Below are 13,099 nucleotides of genomic sequence, written 5' to 3' on the forward strand. Positions count from 1 at the left end.
CATTTCAGATTTTTAATCACAGTTTACCCTAGATTAATTCTCTCAGACCAACCCACAAGCTTCTAGCAATCATCAGTTCCGACTGAGCTAGATTCTGCATCCAAACCCTCATCATTATAAGGGTCTTTTTCTGAACCAATGCATACATCTGACCTGCAGGCAATTTAACCCTTATCAAAGCTGTGCTTTTCACTAGTCATCCAACCACAACTTCCCAGTGTCAACACAACAGTTACTGTTACTGATGGCAGCTGCTTACCTGAGTTTTGTGGGTATTCACCAGAGAGGGTGTGGCAGCCACCATGGAGCTGCTGCGAGGTCTCGGCAAGGGAGTGATCTCTGGCTCAGGTGGTTTCTCTGGCTTTTCCTGTAGCATATGCCTCAGCCTCTGCAGGTAGTACATTAGCGACCACTGCGTGCCCTCCTCAGACCAATGCGGCTGCAACAGACAGCGCAGCACTGCCACATCAAAGTATGTGGCATAGCGAGACTTCTGGCATGGTGGGATCACCACAGACACCCTGTTTCAAAAGAAACAGTAGAACTGTGAACAGAAAGTCTTCAGGCCCCTAAAGCCTTCCTAGATACTCGGCTCTGTGAGTAAAGAACTGCTCAAGGAGGATGCATCAGGTTTGCACGTCCAACTGTTCTAAAGGAGTCACTCTTGATATCACAAGTTTTTCTTTGATAGCTAGAAGCCAGTTCTATCCTGGCACACAAGCTTGTCCACCCCAAAAGACCCAAGAACTCTCCTAACAGGCCTAGAGAATCTGGCCACTCATCAAGAGCTGTCTTGCTCTCCTGCTGTCTGCAGAAGTCACCAGGCTGTTTACACAGCTGTGCCTGCTTGAACTTACAGGGACAACGAAACTGACCCTTCGGAACTCGGGCCCCGATGGAGGGAAGCGTTACTGAAGGCATGTACGTGGACACTTAGCTTTTAGGTCCCTAGAGAACTCAGGCACATGCTTTGTTAAGCGTTTTCTTGGATAGGGTTGCTTTCTTAAACTGTCGTCTGAAGATAACCCTCGAGCACCTTTGTTAAGTGAATAATCTGTCTAGCTGTAAACAGACAACTCGATCATCTGCTGTTCAGATACTAGTAATATATATTAAGGAAATATTTACACTTGCATGCACCAAGCAGGCAGGACAGCTAAATTAATTAATCATTTAATCCAGTTATGCATCTTATGCAAGTAAAAGCTACTGTTATGGAAGTTCTCTTCGCCAAGGTGTGCTAGAGAACAGGACAACATTTCAGCCTTCACTATGGTTTTCCTGGCCTTTTAGGTGGTGTCATTCCCTGATGGTTTCTAGTATGGAATTTCTGAGGTATTGTAGTCTGTAGGCTTGAACTCAGTGCATGCAAAAGCAAGATGTCTGTGGTAAGCCTGAAAAAATGAGACTCCAGAGATTCCAGAGATCAAGGATCTTTCCAAGGGATCATATCTTTCTTTCAGAGCCAATCTTATTACAATAACATGCCCAACTTTTTTTTTTTTTTTTTAAACCTAAAAACACTACCATCCCTACACAGAAACTATCAAGTATTAAATTATACTTCTTCTAATCCTCTCTCCCCTCAAACGAAAGACTAAACCCAGGCCATTCTATATACAGAGAACCTGCAATTTCTGGCTTGGTCTCAAATGAATCCCTTTGCCAGCAACTCAACAGTAATTGCTGACAACATTCTGCTTTGCTGTGAACAGGTTCTTTGTAGGCCTATATTAAGGTGTAAACACTGCAGGACTGAAGGCCTGTTTCCTGGAGTCAGGTGCTTACAGCAGAATCCCTGGCGTCATTTATATGTTGCATTGATTGTATACTTTGAGGGACTGCAAAGGTGATTTGACTTTAACTGATGCAATACCCATATGTCTGATTTCATAGATAGCCTGAAAACAAAAGCTCTGAAAGGAATTAACCATCCCTGTCATAAGTCTTCGGAAGACCATTTTCCCCATTTCTCTCCTAGTAGAGTACAACTGGCCTGATCCACCCTCTGTACCTAGCTGTTAGGAGACAATCTGTCAGAGCAATGAGAATGGCATGGCAAAAGAAGGTGTGAAATGCTGGGGGACAAGGAATGCTGAAGACCTGTCTTTTTTTTTTCTCCCCTCCCTTCCTTCCTAAATATCTCTGCTCAGTATCTTAGAAATACACCCCTGTGAACTGGGTACTTCTGCAATTTTTAGACTATAAAAATCAATAGCAATTCCATGAATTGTATTCTCAGGCATTTGGGAGACATCACAAGAACACCAAGTATTTCTCTTTTTAAAAAACATTTATATTATCAGCTCTGCTGAAAAGCATGCAAACGACACTGGCAGGGCACCCCATCTCCAGCTGGGTACCACATTCAGAACAGAGGAGTCCAAGGCCACAAACCAGCAGCCTGTTAGACAACAAGCAGCAATACTGACTTCAGTGGAACTCCTCTAAGTGCTTAAAATTAAGCACAAGCTTAAGTGCTTTGCTGGATTGCTGCCCAGTGCTACAAAGTACCCTGCACATCCAATGCAGGTACAGGCCTGGCAAAGGAGAAAGAAGTGTGCAGTGAATGTTGATACCACTTGGAATCACATGAGTCTCTCCATGTTACACACTTGGCAATGGGGGCAGGGGGGAAGGCTGGTCTGGAAGGAATATGTGCATTCAGAACTCAAACCTGCAGGAGCTGGTTTGCTGCCAGCCCCACAGGCCAATGTTGAAGACATCTGGAGATTGCAGACCAGCCTGTCTGCGTCAGCATATATCACTACATTCAGTCCGTAGATTGAATGCTCTTCCCCTAGTGCTGTATTCAAGGTAAAAATGTAACAACTTTGATGACTTTGAGATGAGCTGTTTAGAAGAAAGAACACCCCCCCCCTCCACCCCCAACAACTGAATTGGGAAGGAGAAAACAAGGATAAATAGAAATATACCATCAATTTTTTATCCCCCATAAGACTAATGGCAAAGCTGCTTTTGTTACAGTCAAGTTTGTGTCAAATAAATGCAGCCTGTACAAAAATATAAGCATAGCTGGGATACTCAAAAGTATCCCAGCAATGGAAATAAAGCTCATTATCTCAATAGCAAATGTAAACGATGATTCATAGCTCCCTGGTCATTCTGCAAGACCCAGATCAGTGTCTGCATCTAAACAGTATTTCATGCTCCCCTGTACAGGGCATAGGCATACTCAAGGCACAACACAGCCTGAAGCAAGGTATGACCTCCTTATGAAATATTTGTCACTAAAGTCTATTTCCAAGGCAGAGTGTTCAAGGCAGCAGCTGAATAAAGGGCTGTGGATTTAATTACTCCACAGTGTTAAACTGTATCATCTGTCAATGGAGAATTTCACTGAGAGGAGCAGGGATCCCAGGATCAGAGGAATGAGCCATTTGCTTAAGAAGCGTCTGAGATACTACTAAATAAAATCTATGCTTCATTTAGAATGAAACCTAGTGTTCATTTAATCGGCTCTTGGTTGCCTGTGACTGCAGAGGGAGCGGAAGGCAGCCTTCCTTCAACCCTGGGCCCAAGGACAAAGGAATACTGTGGCTGTTGTCGGCAAGTGGAGTAAACATTTGCTCCCCAGTTGTCTGTTGCTTGGCAACCAAAGCTCCCTGTACAGTTTTTAATTGATCAACGAGTCCTGCAAATGAGGAGACATAATGATGCGCTCTTCAAAGCCTGTCTGAAGCTTCATCTCCATAGCAACCACCAGACCGAGCTTGACAAATTGATCACCTGATTCTGTCTTCTTAAAAGGCTGCTTATTTTTCTTTTACACCTGTGCACGCTCTGAGCAGTAGTGTTCACACATAGAAAGGCAATTCTGTGAACCAGCAGCCCGACTTCAGTTTCACTGGCTCACATTAACACAAACTAATAGAGACCCAGAACTAGCAGCAGGTCTGATAATAAAAATCCCAAGGGAAGCCTCCTAACGGAATCAGAACCACAGAGAATAGCTTTGCCCTTTCCACCAGTGAAATGGTGCATCAAACCTCTTTTGAGTAATCAGTTAGAGCCATTTCTAGATTATTTTCAGAATCCTACTCCATCCCACATTTCTTCTGTTTCTGTAATGAAGCAACTTCTTAAAATATTGAAGTGTTGTGGATATGGCATTTCCCAAAGGAGATAAGCACCAGAACCAAAATTCTCCAGAGGAGTTTATGCAAGACTCCTAAATCCATAAAGACCTGAAAATATAGCCAGATTTTCCTCCCTCTCCACCCCCCTGAAAGTGTTAAGCAGTCATCCTTCATTTACTTCATGACACTAGTGAGTGTCCAGCACTACTGAAGATCTGGCTCTACTCTAGATTTGGGCAGGTAAAGATAGAGAGGTTAATTTATCAGTGACATGCCGGAAAACCTTGGCCTGAGCTCTGTACGGCAAACTGGGAAGATATTTGTGTGACTAGGCTTTTCTGTTAGTCTCTTTCCTTTGGTCATGAGCGTACAGAAAGCTGACTAAACAGCAGGATGCAGAGAAGGCATTACAAAGGCAACAGAGAGAAGCTTACATAAAATTCCTTTGCTAAAGGGAAAGAAGAAGGAAGCCAGAAAAGATACTAGCCACCTGAGGCTGAATCCAGCTAGGGAGGGTTGGATCTGCAGGTTTTTAGTCTCTTTAATTAAGAGAAAACAACATATTAAAAAGACCAAAGAAACTGTCACAACAGTCCAACTGGAGATTTCTCCAATGAAAGTGGCATTGAATATCAAGTGTCACCACCTTGTTCATCACTCAGGTGTTAGAACTGAGATTTGTTAAATTAAGAGCTTGAGCTAAGCATCCAATGCCTTCAAGGTGTAGAGACAACAGCAGATTGAAGATTTGGACTTCTGTGGAGGCCACCATTGGGTTATATGAGCCTAACTTTCTGCTGAAGGGTTTTGTACCTGGGATGTGGGGCACCTCTCTCCTGAGAGGTTTGGGAGGATATGCTTCCATCCAAAGAATTTCCACGATGACATGCTGAAACAGCAGCCTTTGGAGGTACAGAATCTGGCTGGGTTGTCTCGCAGACCACTTGCAGTCCCTTTGAACAGTTTTAATAAAAGGAAATTGGTATATAAACATTGTAATCTCTTCCATATTAGTTTTCTTACTGCATTTTGTGTCTATACATGACTATTACTTACACCATAATACCATGAGAATCTGGTCAAGTCTGGGACTTCAAAGTGCTAGCCACTGTACAGGCACAGGTGTAAGACATAGCTCTTACCTCCAAAAATAAGTAAGATAAGGCATCAACCCTGTAAGTTAAGATATGCCCAAGGAGATCCTGATGAATATACTCAATACCCTTTGGTTTCTCTGCAGACAGTGTTGGGAGCCTTCTGGAGAACTGTGAGAAACAGCAAGTAGGAAGGTGGGCCATAGAAGCAACTGCAGTTTCTGAACATGGAGTAATTTGGGGCAATAACTGCAAATGCTGTTTCAATATTTGCACGAGAAAGACTCCTGCCACTCCCCCCCCCAATTTTATTTTTGTTTTCCCCCCACCCCACAGCTTCCTATGTTAGCTCATTTATCCTTAGCACTAAGTTTACCTCTGTATGTCCAGTGTCCAGATTAGGGGATTCACAAGTCACACTCTGATTGTTGATAGGAGAACTTCTCTTAGCTGATAAAAGAAAACAAGGAGGCGGCTATTTCAGAAAACATCTCTAAAGTTTAAACCATACCAACTGAAAGGATAAACCATTTGCCCGCTAGGAAAACAAAACAGAACAGCATCTCTATGTTGTATCAGACTTCTTAGGCATTAGCTGCAACCATTAAGAAAAAAACAAAAACAAAAACACAGATCGTTTTAATTTTTCCACAATTCTTTTCCTTGTGTTATCAACAACATCATTTACAGAAAGTCTTTGTTCCTTTAAAAACAAAATTTGAATTTAAATGTTATACTAAGTCCATTTAACATTAAATAGTGTCTTCCTAGTATGTGTCTTTTGGGGATCTTCCTCCTCCTGTTTTCATATACATTCATCTCCTTTTCTAGTCTACATCTCACAGAATGTATTGTGAAATCCTGCCACATAGCAAGGTATTCAGATGCAACTTATCAAACTCTCTCCAAACAAAACACTGTAAAGCTTTTGAAGTAGAATTTTTTGCATTTCTGGTTTGAAGGAAAATTTAAGTAAATTAACCTTTTTTGTCCCAAACTGAGCCAAAAATGCTAAGATATCAGGATCTCCCACAGCATAGAGAACCTCATTCCAAGTTCTATTTCAGTTCTACTGAAAATGTTTTTAAAACATAACAGAATATTTTTTATTTCAGACTTTACTCCTGAAGTTATACTTTAAAGATTTTTCTGATCACATCCCAGACCCACATAAAAAATTCCAATGGTTCAAGAAAACTTAGGACTAATTGCTTTTGTTAGTTTCAGCGCTGAAATCCTATTCTGTATTTCCAGAAGATGAAGCCCACTGGAGAAAGGTAGACTTAGATATCAAAGACGATTTCAAATCAGTTGAAAGACTTGAGTCTTTCTAATTCTGGACTGTCCCAAAGACTTGCAAATCCTTCAGAATAAATGATGGCATCCAAAATAACTTGCCACATTTGAAAAATCTGATTTAGCTAACCAGTGAAAATTATGGTTTTGTGCTTCTGAGAACGAGCAATGCCACAGTGATATACCCACTACATTTACAATTCACTAACTTGTAGGAATTATGCAAAGTTATTGTCTAATAATGTCACAGCAGAAAGATTTTATGGGAGAACTAGACAGGACACAAAGGTTTGGGAAGCCTATGAACCCAACTCCAATCTCACTATGGCTGAGGTACAAATGAGGAGCAACCCCTTCTAGTACGCAAAAGCAAATTCACACCCTAAGTCATCAGCCTCAGAGCCTTCTGAAACTACCTTGTTTAATTTCATAATATGGTGAAATTCAGATTTAGGTAGGAAGAGAACCTATATTGTTGACTGTGTGCTCTTCACTGTTAATAGGTCCATTGCCAGTTTAGGTAAGCCTTCCCCACCGGTGTCAGACTCATGCTAGATACAGCTTCTACCTTTCTTAGCACCTAAGGAACAGATGGTGAACAGAGACACAAGGCCAACAGGAAATAACAACTCTACTAAAGAGCAAAGGATTTCGCTCTCATTGCCTATTTAAATATTATGCAAATGTTGATTGACTCTGAGGGGAAACAGCCTTAAACTACTGTCTGAAGGTTTAACTAGTTCCTGCAATATTAGCATAGTCCTCATATACCACGGCTACATAACATACAGCAGTATCAGCCAACCAAGGGAGAGAGGTCCCAGTTCAAGAGCCACATTACTACCACAGCAGTCACAGACCTGTAATGATGTTCCTGATTGGTTTAACCAGGGCGTTGAAGGCAGAAACCTCAGGCTGCCTGTGCTCCCACATAGGCTGCCAAATAACAAGGCCGCTAGCCAACCGAAATGTCAGGTCAGATTCCTAGAAAGACATACAGAGGTTGTATCACACCAGCTCCAACGAAAGACCATTGTTTCTAGTTTGAAGGGACTGTCCTTCTGAGGCACAGACCTTACAAGAAATAAGTGATATTGCTTGCTGTACTATGGTCCGTGTATGCTAACTCAGTGGCCACTGACACTACTCAGATGACATTAATACATTTCAAGTATAGCTATTAAAAAAACAATATGGAAATCTCAATATAAAGCTATGCAAAAGGTTTTTGGTTTTTTTTTTGGTGAAACTGCCATACTAGTTAAAGCTTGCTTTTTCCAGGACCTTAAGCTGCCAGAGAAAAGGCTACTCCTGTGTCAAAAGTCTCATTGTCCCTTCTGACCATATATAATAATTCTATATTTAGTATTCAACCTCATCTTAACCTTAGCATGCAAAGGTCTGAGACCAGAACTTCTTACCCAAAAAAGAACATTAAACACTAAAATATTAGTTAGAAATTGAGGAAACAAAACATGTCACAAATTAATATGAAATACCAGTATACAATACTGCTGTTATTAATAGCAACACTATTGCTACTTGAGAAACGTCAATTGATACTACTTAGACTTGTGTCATCATCATTTTACACCTGCAAGCAGCCGAAAGCACATAAATTAGCAAACAGGTAAATCTTAGCAGTATTAACATACAGGTATGCACTTACTTGAACAAACTTGTCAAATCTACATTAGGAATCATTGGTGTTTGTATAGCTCAACTATCCCCCATGAGCTGTAACAAACATTAGTAATAGCACAGTTCTGGCAGCATAATTATAGCTGCACCAGCTTCTTCTGTTGGCACAGCTTCACAAGCCTCAGTGGTTGAAGTCTGTGGTGCAGACAGAGCTAAAGGAATGGCAGGACTTGAGGTCTTGTAGCTTCCCAGCCCTTCTATTCTCTACTCTTTTTCAGTCGCCTCCCATTAGGGCGACCTCACAAACTTTGTCACAAACTGAGCTTACTGTTTTTAATTATTATTTTTACTCAGGAGAACCTCACAGTATTTTTGGAAGTGGTAGCAGTAACGTAAGTGTTGCAATTTTGTTCCGTACTGCTAGCTTTTGGTGGCACACCACTTTTCACTACAGTTGTTATATTACAGGATTACATGCATCCCCCTCCCCAGACCCCCCAAACGCCTACATTAAGAACACATTGCTAAATGCACAAATCCTCTCAGAAGTCAGGAAATTCCAACATTTAAGGCTGCCTGTACAAACATTTATCATCTTCCTTGAGCACATGCATTATTTTAGTTATCTGATCAGATAGTATTCTGCAGAGACCTCTGCCTCCCCGAAATGCAGAAGGGACAATTCTGACTTAGTGAGCAAGTTACATACCTCACTTACCTCATCTTTTTTGAGCTTTGCTTTCATGACAGAATTGTGCATATTTTCGTGGGCTTTTCCAGTGTTCATCACTGCAGTATCTCAAAGATTCATGGACATTTTCCACATTTTTTTTCAAGGTGAAACTGAGATACTGTTATTAGTCTTTCTGAGAGTTAGTTTCCTATTTTCAAAATGAGGCTAATATAAACAAGATTGGGAACCCAATTTTGGATAGCCATGGCCTGCCTCCAATTTCATTTCATTTATTCAAAGTGCAGCCCACACTCCTGTGTGTAGCACTGGGAAGAACTCAACATTTCATCCTGTCATGTCCCAGCAGTTCAGTAGCTTACAGTGAAACTGGGACACTAGTAAACATATATGAAATGCTTGGGCTAAATGAACTGAGCAACACTGCACAGGAACTCAGTAGTAGAAGTAGGGAAAGAATCTAGCTGTCCAGACCAGCTTTCATGTGTCCTAGCCAAAAGATTATCCTTCTTCTACTGTACTTTATCTCCTTCAACTTTTGCAGCACACAAAGCAGGATTAGCAAAAACATCCTACATCACTACGTGACTCTGCTTCATCCCCAGAGAGAGGTGGAATATTTATGTTAGCTACTAATAAAACTATTGGGAAACAAAGGGAAAAATACTGTTTCTTACTGGATAAAAAAAATATATGTATATTTTTCACTTCTCTTTCCTAGCTTGATTTTACTCTGCCTTTGTACGCATGTGCGCACAAACAGAGACCATTACAGTTTGAAAAATGGGTGGGCAACTAAGAGGACACAACTCTGGCTGTCTTGATCCCAAAGTACTTATACCAAAGTGTGCTCTGTTGTACAAGTATTGTCCTGCCAGTGCAGTCAATTATAATGTCTCTTTTAGGAGTCAAGCACACTTTTAAAGACGTTGGGGGAGGGGGGGGAGAGGAGGGGCGGGGAGGCTATTCAAACAAGTCTGTATTCCCCCCCCCCCCCGACCTTTTCTGAGCACCTACTTTCCAGATTCTCTTCTGAGGCCTAGCTGGAAACGTGAAGGCTGAAAGGCAACCCTCCAGAGATGTTGAGGACAGGAGGCAGGAGCCGGAGCACGCAGAAAACATCTCATTACACAGCTCTGCAGAGCTGATACACTCAGCATAAAATGAAGAGAGGGACTCTGGCAGGCAGGAAGCCTGCAGCTTGCTTCCAACTTCAGAACAAAAGAATGCTTAATTACCTCTGCCACTGCCACGCTTATACCACTATCACACATTCCTGGTAATTAGCATCAAGATGATTAGTAATGACAACAACAACAAATCTCTGTGGCAGCTCCATGGTGGAATCCCAGAAAAGCTAGCAAGGCAATTCTGAGCAATGACAGAATCACTGGAGCAAGCTAAAGCTCACAATCCCTTCTGCAGGTCTCAAGCTCCCAAAGACTTCACAAGAGCCACAGACCTCTGACATTCCTGAGGGATGAAAATGTTTCACTTCAGATATTTTTGCCTTTGTGCCTGCCTGATGCTGCGATGATTGCTCACGTCACTGAAACTATTCTTATGGCGGTGGTATTGTCCCAACGTGTTAAAGCATCTGCAGTTGTAGCTGAGGTATGCTGTAGGCTGAATTAACTGGTCAGTTGTAGGACTTAAAACAACCAAAGGCAGAATCATTCTCTCTCCCTTCCCAGAGGTGTCTCCCCACAAGTACCTTACCAGTGTTCCACTTACTTTAATCCTGTGGACAAGGGGAGCAAAGAGAAACACAAAGAGCTCCACTGTAGCCATGGAGTTCTGGAAGAACCTCCTTCTGTTATTCTCATCATCATCATTCGTGGTGCTGTGCCGGGGATGTCCCGGTGATCCCTGGTTTTCAATCTGGTGGATAAAGGCACTACTGCTTCCTCCCCAGCTGGAACCTCTGTCTCCTCCAAACCGGTCATTGCTGCAGTCCTGAGGGGCCTCCAGCAGCATCCAGTGAAGAGTGTGAAGAAGCTTTGTCTCAGCCACTCCAAGCTTATCCTGATGTCCTGGATGGAAAAATGCACCACAGTATCTCACAGGTTTTCCACTCATGGTACTGTTGAAAATTTCTGAGCCGCATAGGAAACTAACTGGCCATCCAACTTCCTGATGCAATCTTGAAAATTAAAGTTCTACCATTAAAAGTACTAGCATTCTGTTAGGTTGTATTCAAAACCTCCTAACTCACAAGTCTCCATTTACTTCACAGCACTTGCAGTTCAATCCCTGAAATGTCAGTTGCATGGCAACTGCATGCATAGTCATACAGTGGTCTTAAAAGATGCTGGCTTGAAAACCTTGTCTGTTTGACTCTGTTGAATAAAACAAAATGCAAGCGAGCGCTGCTAGAACTGTGTCCTGTTAACATTCCCTACTAGTGTGCCTCATGATGCAAACTCCTGCTGAAATCAGTAAAAGACTTGTAAAGTATGTTAGATTTGGACCTGGCCCTATCCTAAGTGACTGATTGGCTTTTCTGCTGAGAATCCCAACTGAGAATCAACTACTTTATTCGGGGGGGGGGAGAAGTACTGAAGTTATTAAAAGCACCTGCTGCAATTGGGCACTGCACCATGTCTTGAAAGAAATACATATTCCCATCCTTGTTAGGTAGCAAGGCTTAGGCTAAAAGTTAGTTCTAGTAAATTTGGAAAATAACTAGCAAAACATTATTGAACTAATTTGACTCTTAAGCTCATGATTTCTAAGGCTAGCAGAAGTCCATTAACTTCACAGGGGAAGCTCTCCCAGTTTACCTGCTATAAATGAGAACAGATCAAGAAATGTAACCCACAGCATGAACTAACATATGATTTAGAATTTGTTGTGTGGCACCCTGAGAATCAATCTGATGTTTTGGCTGTTAACTTCAATAACAGGGAAAACCAAACTCAAATGAGCACTAACCTAGCTTGTTTCGGTTGGACAGCAACGTTGCAGTGCAGTGCAGCACATGTGGGAGCGCAGCTTGGACTAGTTCCCAGCGAGAAATGCTCTGGATGGCTTCGGAGAGAGCTGGAGAAAGGCCATGCAGCTTGTTTTCTACTAAAACTCTTTCGAAAGACTTAAAGGAGCAAAAAAGGAAAAAAAAAAGACACCATATATCTATTCCTGCACATGCCTTCCAGGACATACAACATGCTGTGTTAAAAACCTGTAATCTGTATGTCTTCATAATATCATTCTTTAGAATATTTTTCCTGAAAGACAAAGACTGTTGCTAAAGCTCAGCAGACATATAGATGTACTTGACTAAGAAATAAATGGGTCACTCAATATATTTTCTCTAATAAAAAGAATTAAAGCAGGTATCACATGCATATAAATAAGTACTGAAATCAAGCCAGACTTGCAGTTGTGCTGGTTATTAATCTGACACAGCAGTAATGCTGTTAGAAAACAAAGGAGCTAATGGAAGTCTACATTTGTGGACCTGAGAGCTCAATACATTTTTCAAACACACAATACACACAAACACACACTCTCTCTCTCTCTCTCTCTTTTCTCTCTCTCTCTTTTCTCTTTCAGTTAAGTGTAACATAAAGGGCAACCCATTAAAAAGGTACATGCGCCTTAGGAAATGTTTTCACACCCTGCCACAAAAAATAATCAGCGCACAAGATTTGTTGGCGAGCCATGAAGTAGTAGTTTTGTGAACATTTAAAAGAGCTGATGGCTGTAGCGGGTTCATTATTTTTGCCTTGAGCAGCACAAAACAAGACTACCTGCCTTTGAAATCCTCAAGGAAGTTCTTTATTGCTAGTTGCTCCAACCGTTTCGATAAGCTCTTCCTCTGACCAGATACAAAGATCTCATTATAGGTCACAAAAGCAGTTATGCTCCTATACTGAAGTTCCTAAAGCTAAGAAATGTATTACTGATAATGCATGTTCTTGCCATTCACTAGCTTAGCCTCCTGGCTCCCTGTTTGTTCACAAACTGTTTCACCAATTTCATTAGGCTCAGAGCAAACAAGTAACTTGGCATTTGTGACCTAACAGATGCTTCAAATGCCCTCACTCCAGACTCATAAAGCTTATCCTTCAACACTAATCATAAGAATTCTTTTCCTGTAAAAAGAGTGTGGCACTGACAGAATTAGGCATAATTAGAAAGGAGGAAAGAAAGAAGGGCAGCAACCGTAATCTAGTCCTCTTAAATGACCAGCCACTCCAACACATGGAATATCAACCAGTCACATTCTTCTGCATATCCAAGCAGCTTTGCACATTTGTTCTTTCAAGTCATGG

The 13,099-nt window shown here is 41.6% G+C and overlaps 1 protein-coding gene across 1 annotated transcript in view; it reads right to left on the minus strand.

Moving 5' to 3' along the window:
- UNC80 (unc-80 homolog, NALCN channel complex subunit) overlaps positions 1 to 13,099 on the minus strand; it is a 140,509-nt gene that overhangs the window by 118,841 nt on the left and 8,569 nt on the right. The window contains exons 3-8 of the mRNA XM_067298502.1: positions 11,757 to 11,913; positions 10,557 to 10,855; positions 7,351 to 7,474; positions 5,571 to 5,644; positions 4,914 to 5,053; positions 260 to 521 (exon numbers count right to left, since the gene is read on the minus strand). Of these exons, the coding sequence (XP_067154603.1) occupies positions 260 to 521; positions 4,914 to 5,053; positions 5,571 to 5,644; positions 7,351 to 7,474; positions 10,557 to 10,855; positions 11,757 to 11,913 (1,056 nt within the window). The remainder of the gene's footprint in view (positions 1 to 259; positions 522 to 4,913; positions 5,054 to 5,570; positions 5,645 to 7,350; positions 7,475 to 10,556; positions 10,856 to 11,756; positions 11,914 to 13,099) is intronic.

This window comes from Apteryx mantelli, chromosome 6, assembly GCF_036417845.1.
Source record: "Apteryx mantelli isolate bAptMan1 chromosome 6, bAptMan1.hap1, whole genome shotgun sequence".
Lineage (NCBI taxonomy): Eukaryota > Metazoa > Chordata > Aves > Apterygiformes > Apterygidae > Apteryx > Apteryx mantelli.